The sequence below is a fragment of the Siphateles boraxobius genome, unplaced genomic scaffold, assembly GCF_051911475.1.
Source record: "Siphateles boraxobius isolate OS27281-9 unplaced genomic scaffold, OSU_SipBor_1 25, whole genome shotgun sequence".
NCBI lineage: Eukaryota > Metazoa > Chordata > Actinopteri > Cypriniformes > Leuciscidae > Siphateles > Siphateles boraxobius.
The window spans coordinates 21,709,773-21,733,810 of NW_027508866.1; the positions used below are offsets into that span (position 1 = coordinate 21,709,773).

At 37.3% G+C, this 24,038-nt stretch overlaps 2 protein-coding genes across 2 annotated transcripts in view; one reads left to right on the top strand and one right to left on the bottom strand.

Annotated features, from left to right (window-relative positions):
• The window catches only part of kiaa1958 (KIAA1958 ortholog), a 269,067-nt gene that overhangs the window by 210,214 nt on the left and 34,815 nt on the right, over positions 1-24,038 (top strand). The window lies entirely within an intron of this gene.
• The window catches only part of adamts6 (ADAM metallopeptidase with thrombospondin type 1 motif, 6), a 96,538-nt gene that overhangs the window by 5,605 nt on the left and 66,895 nt on the right, over positions 1-24,038 (bottom strand). The window contains exons 16-24 of the mRNA XM_077243170.1: positions 23,596-23,729; positions 19,632-19,755; positions 16,929-17,009; positions 13,143-13,306; positions 11,713-11,851; positions 9,569-9,698; positions 5,677-5,881; positions 5,410-5,586; positions 1,693-1,849 (exon numbers count right to left, since the gene is read on the bottom strand). Of these exons, the coding sequence (XP_077099285.1) occupies positions 1,693-1,849; positions 5,410-5,586; positions 5,677-5,881; positions 9,569-9,698; positions 11,713-11,851; positions 13,143-13,306; positions 16,929-17,009; positions 19,632-19,755; positions 23,596-23,729 (1,311 nt within the window). The remainder of the gene's footprint in view (positions 1-1,692; positions 1,850-5,409; positions 5,587-5,676; positions 5,882-9,568; positions 9,699-11,712; positions 11,852-13,142; positions 13,307-16,928; positions 17,010-19,631; positions 19,756-23,595; positions 23,730-24,038) is intronic.

Sequence of the window (24,038 nt, forward strand, 5' to 3'; positions counted from 1 at the left end):
GTCTCTTTTATCCACTTCCGTCCTGATTTCTTCAAGGGGAGGGTCAATGGGCAAGTACATAAATGCAAGGGCTTTTTCAGATTTTTCGATCAAATGCACAAAATAAGCGTGTGGAATTTACATATGAATGCGCCCGGAGACACGGGAAAACACACAGAGAGCAGCGGCTTTAGTTTCTGCACTGACAGACTGTGAGTGTGTGTTAGAAATCAGGAATGGTGAGAGAATATTGTGCTAGATACGTTTTTCATCTTCAAACCAAACTTTGTGTCTCCAGCCGACAAAGTTTAAATCCAGTCTGGCTAGTGCGCTTCCCATGTTTACGCATTAGGTCAGTAGGCGGAGAGAAGACGGTCTTTTGTGGCTGTTCGAACACATTGCGTTTTCGACTACCCCTGGAAGTGGCCGAAAGTGGACAAACACAAAATGTTTTAGACCCGTTTTATTGCACATAACTTATTATAAAAGGACATGATTATGCACATTGAATAACTGATATGTTCTTCAACATATACGTGTGTATGCATTTTATCATAGTACCTGAGGTTGTGTCTGTAACATAAAATAAACATGCTTGAGAACATTATTTGTGTGAATATGAAGGACAGCCGGTTATTCTGCGGGAGGTGGGGCAAAGGCTCCAAGTTTAGCAAAAAAATAAAACAAAAATAAGAATAAGTGGCAGTATTTTGAATGGATCTCAATGGAGGTGAGGCTTCACAATGCTTAATAAACTGCTTTTGTTGGAAAACAGCTTCTGTGTAATCTTCAACATGTTTCCCATTAAACATTAATTTTGGATTGGCCTATTTTTAGAGTTTATAACTGAAAGTTTATAGTTTTTAGTAACTGTCAATTTTGCAACAGGTAGGATTTAGTTTAGGCACTTCTTATTCATTTCTATGGAATCCTCAAACAGTGATTGAATGTCACACAACTCTGACGGAAATTCAATGATGTCAAGGTTGTAATGTAATTGATCATCAAGACATACATGATCCAAGTTGACCATTATGATTTTTCCTTCTGGAAGGGCAGTGGAGGTTGGTATCTCCCAATAATAAGACCATCTCTGGAGGGGGACAGGATCTTGCATGACCCTGTAGCACTGGAAAACTAATAGACTTCCTTTGCATCAAGTCCAAAACTCTTCCTTAAAAGAGGCCATGACTCAGGGCCTGGACACAAGCCTCTTAAAGTAATTACAGCGTAAAAGAGAGCGACCTGATTCACAGCGCAGGCAGACGGCCATCTGCATTAGTGTGGCAGCGCACTAACTGGCCCTATTAAAATTATTGTGTCTCTTATTAGAGTCTTTTAACTGCCATGGCTGATGACAATGAAAGCTGACATTCCGTCACTGCTGTTGATTAGGATAGAACTAATCCCATTAGAAGAGATAATCTAACGCTGCTACCCCAGTGAAGGAATCGGAATAGGAATCCATCTCGCAAGGGTCATAGAGTTTTTATTGAATCCAGGATTGCCTAAATAGTGTCCTGCCTCGATTCCAAACAGAGGTAGTTAATAACGGGCAAGAATAGAACAATATAATCCTTTGTTAATTCAAAATTGAAAACAGAGGCCACAAACTTTGTAAATGTCAACACTATGATCAAAGCCAGATGCAGCTGATACGAAAGTCATCATCACCGCTCTTTCATGGGATTAGCAGAAGGGTGACTGACTTACCGTCACCACTGGAGATTGGTGTAGCGTCACACTTGCTTTCACACTGCTGCATGGTGTTGGGCCGTAGTGAGTCTGGACATTCGGTGGAGGGTTGTCCCGTATACGACAGACACTGAACCGACCGCATCTGCTGCCCTAGTCCACACTGAGCAGAGCACTGTAAAAGAAAAAAACATGCAATGAGCCGTAAATTCAGCCTGTAATCCATATCTCAGAACCATAAACTGATCATTTATTTTCATGTTATGGCTGATAGATAAATGGATTATATTAAAACTCTGTATTTTGTCTAAAAAAACAAACAATTTAAATCTAATGTTTTAAATGGTACAGTACAAGTGAATTTTATTACATTTTATTACATTATAATGTAATTGATATACACTTCACCACAACTGTAAAAAAACAAAAAGTTAGTGTACTTGGTTACCTTAAAGACAGCAGCAACAGTGAGGAGTATATTTGAGATTAAATATAAGGTGTGATGTATAAATAACAAGCAAAATTAAGATTAATATCATTTAAGCCACTTTGCCACAACGAGTCAGTTAAGTTAGACTTCAGGAACTGGCCCAAAATTGTAAATAGAACAGTATTTTCAACCCATTTGTCAACAGACATTAAGTCTTGTCCACTTTCCAGCCAAGGACCATTGAGTTAAACAGGAAAAGGGATATCTGAATAATGTTTAACAACCAACATTGGTTGATTTTTTATTTACGTAACGTTTCGAGGTAGCAAATCTGAAATCAGATGTAATTCTGAAGTGCTCAAGGGCGCTCTTTTACTTTCTTTTACTTTAATTCTCTCAAACTCTAAAGAAATGTATCTACTATTTCCTTGAAATCATAAAAAAACCACTGACTCCTGTAAATGAACTATATGCACGATCACTTCCGCAAATCACCCTTAATGGCCAACACAACTTCCGGTGCAGTGAAGTGTATGGAAATTGTGAGAAAAGTACACAAATGAAAAAAAAATAAAAAATTCTATAAAATAAAATATGTGGGAAGTGTCCCACAACAGGACAAAGCAATATTGATACAATCCACCTTTACGCTGAAGATATTTAAAGCTTCTGAAAATTATTACTAACATATTATATCGTACTAAAAGTACATATACTAAAATATTATGATTACCATAGTTACTAATATATATATATATATATCATATTCTATATTTTAATATAGTTAGGTGTAATCGACAGTTTGCTATGGGAAAATACTATACCAGAAGCCTCTGTAGTGCTGAGTTTTTAGAGTGCATATAGAGTCCATTGTGAAGAAGCCAACCAATTAGACTGGTGTGAATGATTTTAAGGCATTTTTGTGTGTGGTGTATGTCAGGCGGTCCGTGGCACGATTGTGAATTCGGGCCCAAACTCAGTGCTCCAAAACGAAGGACCGAGAGCTACTTGCGGAATGTCATTGTAATAGTTTAATTGAATCTCTGACTACTGTCAGCTGTTCTACATTAGAGCTCTCCACGTTGCTGGAGGGAGTAAATTGCGACTGTCTGAATGAAACTGAGATGTATTCCAGTAGTCTCCTACCATGATGTAGCACAGTGATTCAATGGAAAAACTAAATAGTTGCCTAGCAATACAATACAATACACAAATTTAGCTCATTAGTCACTGTGCTGCAGAGCCTAGTGCGAATGCCACAGAAACACTGACGACACATGCCAAGACAAGGATCTTATGTGGATTTAGTCATAAACACGTGTAAGACCCACAGTGAAGGACACCTCATGGGACTTGAGTGCAGACATCTCAGATGAGTTTCCAGCAGCCTTCCCATTTCATCCCCACTGTATTAAACAGACTTTATTAGAGCACGGGTTATGTCAGTTATGTAAGGCCTTAAGTGGGATTTTAACCAGTGACCTTTTGGCCCATGGCTCCCTTCAACAGCCACTCCATTATGAGAGTCTGTTCATTACAGGAATCTTGGGATGGCGGGAAACTTGTACTACAGTCACTTCATTCAGGAAGATGGTTAAAGCTAGACTTTTGTTATATTTTTCAGATCATTAAATTATTGTTGTTCTTGTAATATTATAGGGCTGTTGGATGTTTGAATCTGATTGGCTAACGGACATTCTATCTAAGGAGTGCAATTATTTTCAGCGAAACGAACGGCTAAAGTAGTTCCAGGCAGGTCTTGACCGCATTACAGTTCCATATCACTTCGCCAAATGATTTCAGTTATTTCAAAGGTCTTTACAAATTACAGCAGCAGAAGAACCAAAACCCACAACGACAATGACCAAGTAAATAAGTAAACAATAGGATAAAAATTACAAATTATTTCTCTGTTTTTTTTTGCCACAAAATTACGTTTATTATGTACGGAAAGCACATATTCTCTTTCTCCCGCTCAAGTCAAGTCACCTTCATTTATATAGCGCTTTTAAAAATATAGATTGTTTCAAAGCAGCTTTACAGTGATAATAGTAAATTAAAGTAACAGAGATTGTCTGGGACTGGAACAGGTAAACTCATCTACTCACTAGTCCACTTTCACAAACTTGTTTATAATCACGCCCTTGAAAATTATTCTTACTTAAACTTTCCATCTTGTAGATTTTAAATAAAGACTGAAAGAGTTGTTGGAACCTTGATGGTGATGTTGAAGTTATGTGACTGTGGTGTAGTATGTTTATCACCTACGTTTAGCTTTTTATTTCTGGTGATTGTATTTAGGCTTCAAAAGTTTTGTTCATTTGTCAAGATTAAAACAATGAACAAAATGTGTAACAATCATTGAGTTTTGTTGGTCACAGAGCTTATGTTCTGCAATAATCCCAAAACCTATTGGGCTTTTGTTGAGGGAACCAGGGTGATGCGAACTTCTATTTTTCAATCTCTCCTTTTCAACTGCCCTACATTTTTTTCTCCTCTTATGGAATACTACCTGTATAGAGGAAGATATTATTATTATTGTTTTTATTTTGTTTATACAGAAATTTTTAAAAGATTTACTACAAGCCACCACAGTTATCCTGATAGTATCCTTATTTTCAAGAGAAAAACCACAGAGCCGTCTGAGAGTGATATGTTTTGTCTTTTTAAAAACATATTCTTGGCACTGACAGAAAACCTTGTCAACGGCAGAGATAAACTTCAAACAATCTGGATGATATTACCTCCACTTACACACTCTTGGGCTGTTATACTCGCTGTCACACACGTCACTGGCTTTCCAGAGGCTCTAGTTTATCATGCGAGTGTAACTTCTGTTGACGTCAACTAAACACATGGTCTTTTTCTTGCTGTATTAAAACAGTCGTTACGCATGTATTGCACAGTAATACTCTTTCTTTAGTTGTTCTAAATCTTAACGACACGTGAAATACTTATACAAGGCTGCATTTGCTTGTAGTTTACAGTCAACATGAAACTGCATTGATTTTACTTTCATAATATGAGATGTATATTGGAGTGAAACAATATTCAAAGTAAGATGGTACTTGATTGGATCGAAAAAAGGACATTACATACCAGAATGAGGCTAGATGATTGGAGGGGAGGAGTCGAAAAATAAGAGTGCCTATTTTTCAGATTCAGATGTATAGCATAGTAAGATTTGTATCTTTTATTCAACAAGGATGCATTAAGTTGATCTGAAGTGACCGTTAAGACATTAATATTGTTACAAATTTAAAATAAATGCTGTTCTTTTGAACTTCTGAAATAAATCTTCGTACCTGTCCCCATTCTCCAGGGATCCAGCGTGGTGGTGGACAGCGACCAAGGCTGCAGCGAATCCGGACCGGAGGTTTGTTATGGTCCGAACAGAGGGCTGGTGGGAAGGTTTTGGTCAGGTCGCTACTTTTACACAGAACAATACGATGCTTGAAGCCAGGGCCACACTTTGGGGTACACTATAGACAAAAACACAACACAACAATATGAAAACAACTTTGCAAGAAGATTATCCGAAGACTTTATAGATGAAGAACATTTCGGGTCACCTCAGACCAATCCAGCGTCACCCACTGGGGTGGGCAGGACTGATTGTTACAGGACTCTTGCTCTATTGGTCTATGGGTCAGACAGTGGCTGTCCTGCAGGGTCTCCTCCTCGGCCGGGCCGATTTTACGTATACACAAAACAGTACGTGTTCGGATGCCTCCGTCACAGGTTTTCCCACATTCTGACCAGTCACCAATAAACCACCTGTAAACACACAAAATGGGAATTCTCCATCCATAAATATTTATTACTAACTGCATTTTGCGTGATTTCCTCAAAATATATATTTAGTATTTATTGCATATATGCTACCCCTCAAAATTTTAGATTTATTTTTTTAAGTGACAGTAAAAGACACTTGTTATGTTACAAAAGATTTCTATTTCAAATAAATGCAATTTTTTTAAAAACTTTTCTATTTTTTTTCCAAATAGAAAACCATGTCTTTGTTACAGTGTAATTATGCATTTAAGTACTGTGTAATGATAATTAACTACATGTACTTACTATAGGGTTAGGATTGGGGTGTGGTTTAGGATTAGTTGCATGTAATTATGCATAATTTATAGTTGTTACAGTAACTACATGTAACGTGTAACAAGGATACTGTAAAATAAAGTGTTACCAAAAATATTTATTTTAAACTGTAATAATACTTCACAACTTTAGTGTTTTTACTGTATTCTTACCAACCCCAAACTTCTTTTCACAACAAAATAAATAGATATGTCTTTGCAGTGACAGTCACTCTCAGGTCCATTTACAATCTCTCAGTGAAACCCAACATTGAAAAATCCATCAAGATCTTGATTTTGATATATAGGTTTCAGGGGCTTAATGCAAATAACGCCTTGCCACATGGTGGCCTAAAATTAGCAGGAAGAGAAAAATTTTGCATAAATGGCCTGAAACGCCATTTTATTTACTACTCAAAACCATATTTGTACTCTCAATTGTTTTTTGGACTCTGCAAATGCACTTTGTTAAGGTTCATTGCTGTGAACTCCACACAATGGCAACAACAATTCCAAATTTGCATTCAATTTGTCTTAGTTTTTGGCAAAACTACTCCTACACTTACAGACATTTTATATAACCGTGTCTTTTTATTATTTGTTACGGCTGAATTAAGTTCTGTGTGGTTTGTTTGCATTCTCTTGGCGATGCTCTGATAAAGCCACGGACTATGTGTCTTATGAAACGCTACAAGTAAAATAAAATTAAAGCTGAACATGAATTAATAATGAAATAAAATCTGTCATAATCTGCAAGATCATTAGAGAGAAATGACCTCCCCAAAAACAAAAGGGTGTTCTCAAATGACCATTACGACCCTTTCTGGGCCAGAGACTGCATTCCTCTGACATCAGGTGGAGATGGAAATAGATTTTTGATGATGTTATTAGCGATGCCCATCTTGGGGTTCAGGTTCACTAAACCCTCCACTGGCAAGATGCAGGAGTGCAGAGGCCAAAACCATTTAATTCCTCCTTCCAATTTAAAATTTGCAGACACAAGTGAACTTTGCTCAGCTGCTCGCCCCATTGAAAATGAGCGTTAAGTGCGTCTGGCCGCCGCACACACGCATACTCCACACATGTTTATGGATATTGTCCCTTGAGGGTTCATAAATTCTGCTGGCCAATACAATTAAACACAGGTGATCACTCATACTTTTTTGGATGCCTTTAGGATTTTGGCACTAAAATCCAAATGAAAATAGGCAACATATGAAGAAATAAATCATGTTGCTTAGTTTTTAAGCTGTCTTCAAAGAAGCTCTTTATGGTCGGGGTGCTATGAAGACAAATGAAACATTACGGTTGTGGGCCTTTGCACTTTTATTGCTAAGCAGCTATTACTATTTTGATAAGACTCATCAAAACAGAATACAATTTCTGTATTTTTTTTCATCCTAAGCTGACAAAGAGAGCAAAAAAAAAGTATAAGCAACATGTTTGGAAAATTATATATATTTATATATAAGGAAAATGATTTAAAAAAAACTAGATTTCTGCATGATGTAAATAAATGAAGCCTGTTTTTTTAGTAACACTTTATTTCAATGGTCCACTTTAGACATTCTACTAACTATGGCCCGGTTTTACAGACAGGGTTTAGATTAAGCCAGGATTAGGCCTTAGTTCAATTAGGACATTTAAGTAGCTTTTATATATCTATTATAAAACATTACTGGTTGCATGTTGAGACAAAACAATGGTACTGATCTATTTTAAGATATGCCAGTGCTAGTTGATTTCAGTTAAACCGTGGATTTTAGTCTGGGACTAGCACCTTGTCTGTGAAATCGGGGAAATAAGTAACTTTGCAACTACATGTCAACTCTCATTGGAGTATTAGTAGACTGTTAAGTTAGGGTTAGGTTTGGGTTCAGGTTAAGGCTGGAATACACTACACGACTTTTAAAATCTGAACCCATTTTAAAACACAAGGCATCATACACTTGCCGACTTTGTAAATAGTTACAAAGTAAAAACTGGGCATCATATACACTAAACAACTGAGGATCACACACTACTAGACTTTCAAATCATTACGAACACAACAAACTCACACAGAAACATGTGACAAATGAAGACCTTATGTGTTCTAAAATAAGCTCAAAATATTAAACATGTTTGATATCCTTCATATGAATGGAATCAAACTTTGAAGTCTGTGACCATAATACTTGAAAAATCACGATTTTCTGTGAAATCCGTCAAGTCAAACTGGCTCTGACTTTCGGCAGAAATTGTGTCACATTGTTCAGCGTTTTAGCTTTCAATGTGGACATAATTGCTTATCACATGAAACTTGTCTCATCTTATCAAGTTAGGACATGATGTAATGCAAAAAGTTTGCTCTCATTGTCAGTCCCATGATGCAATAATTAATGATATATTATCTGCATTGTAAAGTATATTTGTAATACGATAAGAGTATTCACTGTACTGATAAAAAATAAAATAGAAATACAAATTGGCAGAATAATTTTTCATACTTCATTACAATATTGAGAATTAATTTTTTTATTCATTTATTTAAGGAAATTGTGCAAATTGTCATAAAAAATTTACCACTTACTACATGATGTAATGGTTATAAATATGCTATCCTTTAAATATGCAATTATAATAAATAGGCTGTCAAGCCATTCAAATTGTTTATCTAATTAATTACACAATGTGGCGATTAATTAATCTAATTAATCACAAATCTGTTTGGGCTGAGAAATTAGTCCCAAAAAGACAATTTAAAGTCATTATTGAGTTAAATGAGAAAAGCATCAAATAGACATTATAAAAAAATAGGTTTAGAAGAAAAATAAAATTAGTAAATGATAACAGAATTTTCATTTTTGGGTGAAACTTAAATGTTTTTTTTATTAATATGTCATTAAGTCATTAATTCATTCGATTCGTTCAAACGGCTGATTCATTCAGGAAGTAAATGGCTCTCTTTATGAATGGTTAACTTCTTATTTGTTGAACTGTTGTATAAAATCAGTATCACATTTGCTCTCGTGCTATTCGGGAAAAAAACATCACTTGTGTGATATTGCACTCATAACTGTGATATAGCTTAACTATATCATTGCATATAAATATGAGAAATCATACAGGGTATATAATTAGGGGCATATAATTATATAGGCTGGAGCTTATAGAAGGCAATTATATGCCCCTAAGATTCATGAGTTAATGCCCTTCTTCATGTTTTCCTCACCAATCAACTGTATGAAATGTTAGACTACGTAGGTCTGGTGCAGGTGCATTAAAATTTTTAAATTTAAATTTAAATGAACACATTAGATCGACAGTCCTAACAATTATATATCTCTTTTGTTTTGTTTCCCCAATCAATAGGCCTCAAAGTTGCTATACTCACTCGGGAGGGCAAGGCTCGATGTTACAGGGCCGCTGGTTCCCTGGCGGTTTGCTGTCCGAGTCACAGTAGCTATTCTGGACCACAGAGTTGTCATCCAGTCTTTTACACACCACCTCCTGCTTCTGCGAACCTGCAAAAAGACAATAAAAGATCACTTCATTCATCTGCCTCACGCTTTCAGCTGCACGATCGTTTTCGGCACTTCAGCAGCTCGAGCGCAAAGCGTTGTGTGGTCGGCACCGGTCCCTGAGGTTAAACTAGCTCTGTGTCTCTTCTCTAGGGGTCCGCTTGCTGACAGAGCACTCTGTGTGGATAGAGGCACGGAGGTGATATCAATTTTCTCTCCGTGTTATATCTAGGTGTGTAAATGCCTCGGTTGAAGTGAGTGTCTTAGTGAATGATTTTTACAGAGAAGCCAATCTTTTCTTTGGCTCTTGGTTGTGAAAAGTGAGCATTACCACAGTAATGGCAGAGTAGTGCGCTATGCTTAGCGCGAGAGGCCATTGGACTCTTTGGGGCCCATAAGGAAAAACATTAGCCTCCAGTTAAGCCGGTTTATGCCAAGCTTGGCTAGCGCGCAAGGCCACCTTGTGAGGTGGATCTAATAGCTGCCAGTACGACATTCTTGACTGGGTAGCCGAAATAACAAACTACTCCGGTGGGAGCTCGATGAACCCTTTCAAGATAAGAGATTTCGCTAGTACCGATTTGATTCGCTGAAACCAAACCAGGGGGTAAATGTGAAATCTCATGACATCAGTTCATGATGTAAGATCGTTATCAATGTTAAACATAACGATCAAAACAATAAGACCGCAACGTTGAAATTTAATGGGAGTTTGTAAAAAAAAAAAGCAGGAATCAAGTCCAAGTGTCTCAATCACAAATCATTTCTAAAAGAATATTGCTGAATTTTATGGCAGTTCACTGGGTGTTCAAATGCTCCCTGTGTGGCTTGCCAGCAGAACAGCCGGGAGTTGTATTAATAACCCAAAATTTCACAAATGACATACGTGTTGCCCTGGGGTATTTCCATATAAACTAAAATGTGTTCAAATTAATTGAGCAACAAATGAGGTTGAGTTCGCGGAGCTCTGTGAAAACCCTCAGTGGACTAGCCTGCGATGTTTGCATTTTTTGGTGAAATATAACAAGTGCTTTGAATGTTTTCAATGGCTATAACTGAAAAAAGGAGAGAGGAAAACTATTTATTGTTGTAAGAAAGCCATTTATTTCGGAGGAGCCAGAACAGTCTGGTCATATTTGAGGTGAGGGCTCACATTTACATGTGGTTACGACATTCAGATGTTGAAATAAGAGGCAGCCCTTCTGCTCCCCGCACAACTTGTATGTTGGTGGCACAAATTGGTGAACCATAGTCATATGTCAGATAAAAAAAATAAAAATTATCATTCTGTAGGATTTCTCCGCCTTCTGACCTAATGCGTAAACATTATGTGAAGCGTATTAGCCAGACGGGACATACGTTTTGCGTTCATATGTATATTGCTCAAGCTTATTTCATCCATTAGATTGAAAGATCTGAAAAAGCCCACACATTTACCTGCCCAAATACTCTCTCCTCGAAGAAACCAGGGCAGAATTGGTCAAAAGTGGACAAAAGAGACGGATTAAAACACCAGGTGTAAACGGAAATGTCTCCCTCGTCTACTTGTGATACGATAGACCAAAACGCATCTTAATACCGGGTGTAAACAGGGCCATAAATACCAAATTACCAAAATTTAAGTTCCTATTTTCTGATAATTATGAAGAAAATCAGTCCAATTCACAAATGAATCATTCCAACCAGTTTTGTGAACTGGATGAACTGATTCCTTCAAAAGATCTGTTGTTCAAGAATCAGACTTTGCTACTTCTCTCATGATCTCTCATTTTTGAAGCTTGAAAGCTCAGTTCTTGTTCACTGTAACTGAACAAACAACTAATAGATTATTCAAAAAGTATTATTTCGTGTCCAAGTCATCAGGAAAATCCTTTAAATTACTTATGAAGCCTGCTGGGGACACTTTCAAGAACATGTTTTCGTCCAGTCTGTCAACTTATTTTTCACATTTTCTCATTACTGATCACCAGGTACAACAAACTTTCTCAGAATTTCTCTACAGAATTGATTGTCGTACCTCCTGCACATGTTGCTGAGCACTCAGACCAGGGCAGATGGTGCCAGGAGAAGCCCACTTCATTGTCCCCACTTCCTGTACGCTGGATGGGCACATTGAACTTGTAGTGGATGCCCAGGTTCTGTTCCTGTAGCAGTACCTGTAACATTTAAAATGGAATAGGAGTTTCTTTTCTGTTGCTAATATACAGGCATAACAAAGAGATCAGGGCCAACCTGGTTAGTTTTGTTCCAAGATTGTCACAAATAGCACTTTGACGGATTGCAATTATTCATAGTAGATGGGATGTTAGAGTATTTTATGGTGGGACTGTTCACATTCTTGTGGTTGCATCAGCCACTCTGTGTTGTGGTGACGTCATTCTTGACTGGCTCAAACTAGAAAAAATTCACCTGTATGCTGCATCTTTCCAAGGCTAGATATGCCAGCCGAGCAACTGTCATTGAGATGAATGGGAATTCTCCAGGTATTATAGACCTCCACGATCTTAACCAAGGATTTTGGCAAAGGAAGTTGGTCTTGGATTAGTGACAAAAAGACAAATACTGAGGTCTTAAAAATGTATCGAATAGAGCAATCAAATCTTTAGGAAGAGAAGATTTTTTGGATGAGCCCAACCTCATTTCAGCTTGAACGAGCACATATTTAGCATATCACATCAGCTTTATTCCTGAATTACTTAGTCAGAGAGCTATAATTGCATGTGTGTGTGTGTGTGTGTGTTATAAATTGGAAAGCCCTGTTAACCAGTGTGGGCCACAATGGAATGACTTGTGGTGCATTGGCCACTTGTATGTTTTCCAGCGGTGCTGCGACCAGGCCAGGTATTTCCAGCACTTCTTGTCCAGGCGAAAGCGATTGTGGTTGTAGAGACGGGGCTTTTCAGAATGAACACACACACGCGTGCTAAAACATGTGCACATGAGCACTCGCATTTGGCCAGACAGAGGTTTTTAGTGCAAACATATATAACGGTTAACTATGAAACCGCTAGCTAGAGTTCATGTGAGGTTTGTACACAGATGTGAACTTTATTTAGAAGGAGCCAAACAATTTCAAACTGCGTATTCAAAACACAAGCCTGCTCTACAGTATCACTACTGTGACCTTACTACATGAGCTTTTATAGACTCAGAGGAAAGGCCTGAATTGTTGTAAAATAGACAGTTTTTATATAAAACTTTATTTTAAAATGACTTTTGTTACTTTTACTGAAAGTAAAGTGGAGAGATAACAGGAAACTACAGGTCCAACAGAGAGGAAAGGGACATGACACAAGCTAGATTGAAATCACATAAGTGCATCAGCGCTTCTCTGAGCATCTGAACGACCTGCCAGGCCACATCTCTGGCATATACTTCTAAAACACTAGAACTACTGAGACTACTGTGTTCCTTATAGAGAATATATAAGGATCTAGATCTACTCACCATAACCACCAGATTTTCAGTGGTGGCCCCTAGAGCTTCTAGCGACTCGGGTTCATCGGTCGGCCTCTTGTAGTGGAAGGCTGTTCCTGCGATGTCAAATTTGCGGGGCCAGTCGATGGTCCAGGCTCCGTTGATGTAATAGTCATCCGCCTCCGATTTCAAAGCTGTGACAAGTGAGAGCACCAGTTAATAACCCGACACGAGAGAGATGCTGCCAAGCTGAGAGTGTGATGTCATCGCTGTCATTCGTCAACATGACGAGCATCATCTTACAGAGTGGCTCAGGCTTCCTGATGTCAAGGGCAATTTTCACTCGCGCTTTCAGACGCAGTGCAGCTTGTAGATCTAACTTATCAAGTTCAGGTGAAAGTCTGCTTTCCTCACAAATGCCATAACTGCTCAGTTGTCAAAACAAAGATCTCATCTCAAAGCATAATTGTAGAAAAACGTCTTGTTTAAAATTGGGCCAAATTGTAGAAAAACAAGGTGTTTTTTACTCACTCCAGCTCAAAATGACTTTTGCACCATTTATTTTTCCTAAAGGTACACTAAGTTTATTTAATTTTTTTTTAAGATTTAAACAAAGAAATGAACAGTAATTTTGATAAATCTTTAAACGGATAAAACTCACATTGAAGATGAAGTTTTATTCTACATGGGGCAAGTCACTACATCATGTTGTACAAAACTTTAGCCAAATATTATCTTGGTAGTAATATTTGGTTAAAATAGCCAAAAACAGCACACCATCATTTGTGAATTATTTGAAACAAAACTAAAAATTTGACCGCCATGGAAGAAAAAAAGGGAAATTTAGCAGAATGTTTGAACTGCCCTTTTTCCATAAGTGAAAGTATAGACTTGCTCCAAAAAGCATCATATATGTAGTACATATGATTTATACACAAGTCTTCAGATGCCATTTGATAGATTTGTATGAAAACACACTAAAATCCAAGTTTTTATTACCTAAAAATTCAAGAATTTACATTTTTAAACTTAGTGTATACCAAGATGTGTTGTGACAGGTTACACATCGATCAATGATGCCAAATGCTAATTGGTTCTTGTTTAAGGTTTTTGCAGGTTTCAGAATTGAAAGTGACATGGCAAGTTTTCATATAAATGCATATGCATTCATTATATAGGAAAGAGCTGCATATAAATTCTTGAAAACATTTCCTTTTCTGTTCCATGGAAGAATAAAAGTCATATGGGTTTGGAAAGACACAAGGGCGAGCAAATGATGACAGAATTTTATGCTCTCAAACTGCCAGTTACAGACCTGCCAACCTTGTAATCTTTTTGGGGGGGATGTCATATTTTTTGAGACAATGCAAGACACACAGGATACGCATTAGCTGAATAAACGTTAGCCAATACAAACCTATTTATAGACAATAGTTGACAATGAATAGACAGGAGTCCTGTCACATGACCAATAATAGCAAAACGAATCACTTATCTAAAAAGAATATCAAGTATAAGTTTAGATGAATTCGAAATATGGGGCTGTTTTAACAGTAACCGTAAACTATCTTTTAAGCCTGTCAATTTACAATTATCTTCTCTCTCTCTGTGCGCGCGGTCTGTGTTTGTGAGATAAAGCTCGCGCAGCACTGATAGAACGGTAACAGTTACTTTTTAATCCATAAGTAACTAATGCGCTAGTTTTCATACAAAATAATTATTCAACATACTTAGGTACTTTAATTATTATTAACTCAATAACGTAACACATGCAGACTACGTTTCTCAACACTGAGAATGAATAAATAAACGCCTGTTTCTCCAGACTCGTGCTTATCAGTAATCCACAAATTACAGAACTTTCATAATCACTAAGCCATAGCGATTTTAATTTTATTTAGATTTATTGTTCATCAATACTTAAGCATTTTATAATTTGCATGGCTGAATGATGTTTTCCACTTATCTGAGTGACCATGAATGACGGAGTATTTTAAAATAATCCATGTGATCACTCCCGTGTGATCATTGAATCCAGATTAAGTTAACTAAAAATAATATTTCAACTTTCCACATCCACCCCAGCCTGTTTACCTTCAGGAGTCAGAAGTACTGTGACTACTGTACTGTCCTCGCTTATGAACTCAGTCAGACGGCGGGCCGCGGGAGTGGAAGAGGATCAAGCGGGATAATTTATTGCTGCCGATTTTCAGTCTCTTTTTAATGATAGGTTTTACGCATCTGTCAATCAAACCCGCTTGCTATTTGGGGAATGAACCCAGCGCTATGATAGGTCGAACTCCCCTCTTTTGCTGTTGCTTGATTTGAGGACTGCGCGTGCACAGAAGCGTCACCAGGTTTTGGCGTAGTTCAGAGTGACAAATCGTACCACCGTACTTTGAGGTCAGAATGCGTAGGCTACCCGCTACGCAAAATGCGCACAGGTTGGCAGGTCTGCAGTTAGGCTATATGATACGTTGGCTAAAACCAACCAGAGAAATAAGAAGACAGTTGTTTCAGGTATAATTGAAATTAAATGACTGATTTTAAACATCAATGAACCAATTCTGTAGCATGCTTTCATTAATAGCCAAATATTTGTGAGACATTTGAGATCCTCATTTTAAACAGGGCCATGTGTATGTATTCCACAAACATGCCATGTGACAAAATGTGTTTTATAATTTCCTTGTAATGTGTTGCTAACAAATGTGTTGCTAACGTCAGCCACCTCTGTGCCAGAACATCAGACAACTTATCTTCCTCTCAAACGGCGAGAAAATCCTCCACGTCAACATGATGGACAACAAAACTCAACAAAGCTGTCATACACACTGGCTATATTTATGTTTGCACTCAAAACAACTTAATTGGACCCGCTTGTTTGATTGTTTTAATTAGTTACATGGCTGGGAACCATGATGGTTTTACTCAGCTTGTGGTTGGGAAAAGATAAAAGACCCATCTTAAGAGAATGAACATGAGAATGAGTACGGCTGTCAGATTGAACCAGATTTACACCCACAACAAAGCTTAACACAAACCACTTCACCAATTTTGTACTCAGTAGAGCTGCACAATTATTGATAAAATGAGAAGTGTTTCAAACAGAGATCACAATTCTGAACAAACAAATGAAACAAAATAACACGCCATTTTAAAGAGAATCTGCCAAAATATGAATTAATGCAGTATAAAGTAAAAATGTTTGATTCATTCGAATGAATTCTTTTTTAAAACTCACTTGAATGAATGATTCAATGACTTAATCATAAAAACTTAACTTGTTTCATTACTGGATGAATCAGCATTTTTTTGAATGAATCTTTTGAATGAATGATTCAATGATAAATACATTTTTTAAAAATCACTTGTCGCCACCTACTGGTGTAATGATGTAATTAATACAGTCTTTATTTGAAGCATCAAGTTACGTTCAAAAGGTGATTTACTCTATTTTGATTATTACCATAGACATCAGTGTTTATATCTGAACTATAAACTTTTATCCCAGTACTTCTGTGATAATTCGAATATAATTTGAATATTTGTAACACACAACCTGTCATGTTCAAAAGATTGTTTGTGAAGCTGTTTCATACCTAGACATGACAACTGCTCTTTCTGGATCAGCAGCAGCGCAAACACAGATTTTAATGTTCTGGTGTGATTTTGTCAAAGGTTTAATAGACAGAGACGAATCATTGTCATTTAGGAATGAGATCGCATGGGTGTCTGATTTGAGATAGCGATCTTTTAACGATTAATCGTGCAGCTCATAAACAAAGCTTCAAAAAGATAAATACAAACACTCACCAATGTAGTTCTTTGACACGACCACTTCCCTGATTTCAATATGAACCGATCCTTTAGGTATCTGGATGACCTCCATGTAACCTGCAAAATGTAGGCTAAATATTAAATTTAAAAAATTACAAAATAAAGCAAAACCTGCATTTTACTCATAGAAAATATTTCATTATTTTACTCATGGCACTATTTTGCAGTTGTCGGTAAATGTACATACATGTAAATCTTGTTTTAGCAGCATTTTTTGGCATCATGGTTGATTTTATCACAATGATATTATATTAAGGCCATGGCGGTCGCCTAATCGACTTGTCTGCCCAACATGCTGTATGTATGTGTTTATATTTATAGCAACGGTTCTTAAATTAGCATGTTGTGCTAAATTAGCATTGACATACTGTAAAACTCTCTCTGTTTTCCCTTTCAAGAACGTCTTCATTTTGTCGTTCTTTAAAGCTTTATGGCTAATTCTTAGTTGCATCTAGTGTTTCGTGTAAACTAAACAGACCCGGAGCACACAGTTGTATTTGAATAGAATCCCAGCATGCTCAAAGAAAACCTAACTAACTTAGCAACAGAAAATTCATTACAAGAGAAGAATCTACACCGTACCCTTCACTCCCCCTTAAAGTTTCAGATGATTTACCAGCTATACCTTAAAAGGAGAAAACAGTCCCTTACAACAGAAAATACTTTTGGATGTGGCCTGACAATGCGTGCAATATTATAAGTTTTATTGATTCTCTCACTGGATGATGCAATTAATACTCGTATATTTTGTTACAGCTTCTATTTTGACAACTTGTTTCTTGACCCAAAAACAAAAGCTTTATCATTGTTGTCTGATGAAAAAACCTCACAGCATTTCCATGAAAAATGTCGATCTTGGCCAAAGCACCCCGTTGGCCCCCTGACAGGAGCCACTGCCAAAAAGACAATGCGTTCCTCCACTCGCTTGTGCTGTGCTTTCTTCAAGTGGGATTTCTCTAGTGGAAAGCGATTAAAAACTTGTCGCGTTTGGCAGGCATGCGGCGCGCTCTCTGGAACGGGATTCTGAGGGGAGAGATCGGTCTGCGCCGTGCTTCTCTTGTTCCATACATCTCAGCAGTGGATTTCGCCACACTCTATTTTATACTTTTGAAAAGCTTTATAAACTTCAAATATCCAAAGCAACATGGACAGCGGTTTGTAAGAGAACTGCAGGCAAGTTCATGAATTGATGAAAAGGTAATAATGAATAATATTCCATGTAAAATTTAAATAACTAAATGGAGCTGCATGATGACCCTGACATAACTTAGTATGATTATAAAATCAAAGGCTGCGGTTTAATTAAATAACTTTAAAGGCTGATGCGGCACATGTTTTAAAGTTAAGCGCAGCACTGTGCACGAGCAGCTTGTGATCCACTGTTTTCAGCATTCTAGAGTGACAGTAAATGCATCGAACTCCATCGCTGCAAGCATTTGGGAACTCAACCTGTGCTAGGTTTACTTTATTTACACATTTGCAAAATTTCCAACATTTTTGTGGGCAGTTGTTACAGTTTTACAAGTGAAATAAATATTAGTTTCGTAACTTGAAGTCTAAAATAAAATAATTATATTTATTATCAAATATTTATTTGTATTTTACAGTACAACAGTAATATTTCTGTCTTCATTTTTGTAATTAGAGGTAAAACATAATAATACTAATAATTATTATTATTTTATTTAATTGGGTTCCTAAAACAACTTAAAGTCAACTTAAAGTCCACCTACAAAATAAAATAAATAAATGCGTACTAATTTTTTAAAATATTTTATTTATTTACTTGTCTTTACATGTCATGTGACCATTAACTATTGCGACGCCAGGGTTTATGAAAAAAGTTGCCAGCCAGCATTTTTTTTTTCAACTTCACAACTTTTCAACTTCACAGCCCCCTGAATGTTTTGTTGTGTGAATATCAGAAAATACAATATATGAAAAGAAGGAACAGAGCCTCTGCTTTCAAACCAAAAACACATTTTATTCTAGATTCAAGCATTCTTTTTTTTATCAATACTTAAATGTGGGTAAGTTTCAACAAAAATCGGAGAAAATCGTTTTGAAACCAAGTTTTGATTTATATGATGTTTAATGTTGATGATCACGTTATTTTACACTATCACTTGTTTCTGCTTCTATTTCGGCTGTTTTTATCAATACTTAAATGTGCGTAAGTTTCAACAAAAATCGGAGAAAATCGTTTTGAAACCAAGTTTTGATTTATATGTTAAAAGTTGATGATCAAGTTATTTTACACTATCACTTGTTTCTGCTTCTATTTCGACTGTGTTTTGATAAGGAGATTCTGTACTATTTCAGTAGATGTGTAATAGCGTATAACAGTGAAAACACGGAATCCCGGAAAATTCCGTCAATGGCGGGAAAAAGAGTAAACTGATATCAGAGAATTCTGAACATTGCAAATGTGTCGTTAAATTATTGAAACATTAACTTCTATTAGATTCTACTAAAATCTCTGGGGGAGCTTCAAGTAAACAGCTACGTAAGGAGTTCATGGTTAGATGCTGCCTGGGGTCAAACCATCCAATATTTGTGTTACACCAACCACCAACCTACTTAACTCGATAGACCACATTATCATGACAATGCATAGCAGTTTATGGTAAAATACCTAATATGTGATATTTGTGAGTGTATAATCAGTGACCTCCTGACCTCCTCTGGGTAGCGAATCATTGAACAGTCCTTCGGTGACCTCACACGTGCTGCCGTCCCCGCCGCACACACGGCATCGGTCCTCCTTGGCATCCGAGCCCAGGATGTTATCACAACCAACATGCTGGAAAGACACACAGGTTTCAGTGCAGGGGAACACAGTCGAAGCGGTCTCAGACCGTGACTGTCTGATTCGAAGAATAACATGTCATTCGCACAGCTGTATTGAGTCAGAATATGACATGAAAAGACGAATGGTTCTGGTTTTGCTTCGGGACCATGATTTCACACTGGACATCAATACAGTACCAAAATTATTTACAGCATTGTACGAAATTAAATAAAAATGTCCCTTAAATCAAACAGTGAAATTCGTTGATATGACAGGCTGATTATGAAAATTTTGTAAGTGCATAAACAATAGCAGAAGCATGAGTTACAATATTTATAGTTCTAGTGTTTTGTTTCTAAATGTCTATATGTCAATTGGATTTTGTTGGTTTTCTGTTCTCAGCAGCCAATAATTCACCACACAAAGCACACTGTGGTCACACAAACCATGTTTATCCATGTTGCGTCAAATTTTCTTTCATCTTACATTTTGTTCATGAGGGCATGTCACGCAACCTGTCCATGTTGGAATTTATCTAACTTCTACAAAATTACAGGTGAATTTGTGCCAAAATACCGTAGTCTGACTGGACACACAAACTTTAAATAGAAATATGTAATATTGGTACTATATCGGTCATCAGCCAATTTTATAGATATTAGTTTCTCATTTTGCCTGTTTTTTACGTTTTGATTACCCTTACCTTCATCTAACCTTCATCTCACTTAAAGTAAAAGTTGTCAATATAACAAAGATTAGTGAAATACTATTTCAGTCTTTCTACTTTAAAATGTCATGTTTAATCAATGTGTTATTTGCCATTTCTTTATTATTTGTGAAATTTAGTAAAAAAAATTTAAAGTACCAAATTTCTTTCAATGAATGCACATGGTGTGTTGCATTGCACTATTTAAATTTAACACGTTTTTCCCTGCTCAGAACTAACATGTGACCTATTTTTTGTGTTGTAACCCAGCAGTTGCGAATCACTGGACTAGATTGATTGGTGTTTTATTTTGTTTTGGACATTCCCTGTAAAACCCTCGTGCATGCCTTTACTTGCATTATTATTATCGTCCAAAAATAAATGAGAGGTTGTTGGGCGCAGCACAGATTGATTCCTTAGAGTTTAAAAGAACATTGTGTGGATTTCTTCACTCCAGATCAGATCAAAGAGGAAACCTTGGGGATCAATTAAAATAGTATCTTAAACCACATAAATCAAGGATGCGGACAACAATGTGTGAGACTAAAAAATACCAAACTGCAGACAAAACCTTTTCTACACAGTGTTCAAAATTTTAACCCTAAAATAAACAAAGCGTCGCACTATTACGTCAATTTGGTTTGTTATACAAATTATATTGTAAGCAAATAAAATATAATTCTCGAGCGGTTTACCGGCCTTTTTAAAAACACAATTAGATCCAAAACTGTACTGTCCTGATAAGAGAGTCAGCCCTTTCAACAGCACCCTTTATTTAGGCTTCATTGTTCTGTGTTAGCGATTGGCTACATTCCGTAGACTTTTCGTCTGAGACCGTTAGTGTCTGATAAACAAAGATAATGCAACATTTTAGGCCACAAGAGCTGCTTGAAAACAGAAATCTATCAAATACTGCATACTAGGAAGAAGCCACTCTGCACGTTTCTGAAGATTGCGGAATTCTGAGAATGTCAATTTACGTTTTTCACAGTAAATTATATATTGATGTGTGCTGCATCTAAAATCAAATACTATGTGAAAAACAGTACGCCAAAAGACAGGTATGTCCGAATACATAGAATTCAAAAAACAGTAGGTGAAAAGACCTACAGTACTTCTTCTGGCGAGAACCTGAAGTGTGCATTCGATGGACACTTTACTATCCCATGAGGCCACGGGACAGGATTTGTGAATGGCAGTGAAGCGACGCAACTGACTGGTAGGTCACATGATAATGACAACATGGTGGATGTAGTACGTCCGGATTACATTCATACTACACACACTCATACTATATAGAACATACTTTTTTAAGGGTCATGAAGTAAGTTCAAATTCAAATGTAGTATCTACTCAGACGCACCGTTGTTCTTTTGCACTTCCAAAAACTAAATTTACAGATCGCTACTCCAGATTCCGCTTATACTTTTTAAAAAGACATCCAAGTCTTTTGCTTGAGGCCAGACAGCAATATAGTGTCGGCCCAGATCCGGTCCACATCTGGGCTGCGTGGAATCCATGTGTACCAGATGTGGGCCGGATCTGGGCCGACACTATGTTGCTGACTTGTGGAAACAAAAAGAGGTATTTTAACTTGTTTGCCGACGAGATATGAGAGGTGTATTATTTTCCAAGCCTGAAATTCTCAGAATAAAGTCTGCATGTGTCCACCTAACTTCAAACAGGTCTTTTTGAAATCTGATGCACCATTGATGCAGTAAATGATTAAAGGGGTGGTAAAACACGCTTTCACTATTCTAACTTTAGCTAGTGTGTAATGTTGCTGTTTGAGCATAAACAACATCTGCAAAGTTACAGCGCTCAAAGATCAAAGCAAAGGGAGATATTTGCTTTTAAAAAATTCAATTTCTAAGGACTACAGCAACCGATCGGTTTTGGACTACACGACATTCCTAGGGAGTTGCTGTCGTCAGCATATCCCATTATTTACATAAACCCCTCCTCCGAGGAATACTTAATAAGCGGGGCGAGGCCATTTTATATTGCTGTTTTGGAGATGAGTTGTCGCCGTCGAAACGCTGCTGTTATTTTTTTATCCGAATTGCAGGCCTTCCTAAGGACGAGGGAGTTAGGGATCAATGGTTAAAATTCATTTTTATCCCTATATTTTGTCCCTCATAATTATGACCCAAATCTCGCTCTCTGTGCTGCACACGGAGGAAAGCTTTCACAATCTTCGCGAGTTCAATGCAGGATTCGCACAATGGCTTGTCCTGAAAGATGGAGCAGTTCCTACTTTAAGAACAGAAGCTTTTGTTTACGGGCCACAACCTGTAAGTATGATTAATTTTTCGTCGATCTGTTTTCCTGTAATAGTTCGTATTGTTAATTGTATGTTGTAGCAAGGAAGTAAACAAATGACAATGCTGGCTCTGTTTGTTAAATGCTCATTCATACTTAACGTTGTTTAGTGTTCGTTTTGGGTAAATAGTTCTGTCGACAGATATTTGTCGATTATCTGGTTTTATTGACACCATTGTTTAGAATACACCAAAGCACAAAGTACCGGTAAAGGCAAGGGGCGTGGCGTTTCCGGGAAACGTGCACTAGTCGGTTAGCAAACACTAGGCCAGCTAACCAATCTGAGCCTCCTTTTGAGAGACTGGCTTCAGAGAACCAGGAAACCATCAGGCCGTTTTTAGGGGCAGAGCAGTGTAGAATAAAGGTAAAATATATGAAAAATAATCCAATTTTTAAAAAACGAAGCATGAGCACATGTTACAGTGCACCCCACAAACACAATCAAGCCTTCGAAAAAATGCGTTTTACCACCCCTTTAAGTTATTGTATGGACATCGACTTTACACTTTCACATCTCGAAGCATGGTGCAAAACAAAATTGTCAAACTGTGATTGGTTGTTTTACATGTCAGTCAGACAGTCCTTGGCTAATGAAAGCTGCCATAGAGACCAGATCTTCTGCCGTCATGACAAGGTTGTGTAAAGTATCAAGATGCAATTTACATCTCAAAACTGCTGTTTCTCACTCACTCTTTAAGTGAGTAGAAGTATTCACTAGAATTCACTATAAAAATTATATGGTACTTCTCATACACGAAGTTCTATGAGCATAAAAATAACATTTTCTTCAGGAACTGTGAGTGAGATTTGGGCTGTAGACTCACCTTGCACTCTCCATTGATGCATATGTCCAGCGAGTCGGCCTGGCAGCGAGTGCCGTCGATGACAGCGGGGGAACGTTCGGTGTAGAAGTTGTAGCCCTCAGCCAGACAGTTCAAAGCACACGGTTTCACTCCACCTGAAAAACATGCAGAGTTTATTGTCAAACAGCTCTCGAACACCAATGGGACTTTTTATCAGGTTATTGATTGTTCCCAAGGTCCTCGAGAACTCCTTTACACCCCAGAAGTGTCTAAGAGGTGGCCACGATTTATGTCATACTATAAACCAAAAATCTATAAGGAATAACAGAGCCTCTCGCCTCACCAGTGCATTGATAAGTAATTCGCAAACTGCTTTTCTTGCAACTGTCTCGAGCCAGGGCTCTCAGACGGAGCCCAAGGTTTTCTTTTATGCCTTTGTTGATATTAACAATCCAGTCAAAGCA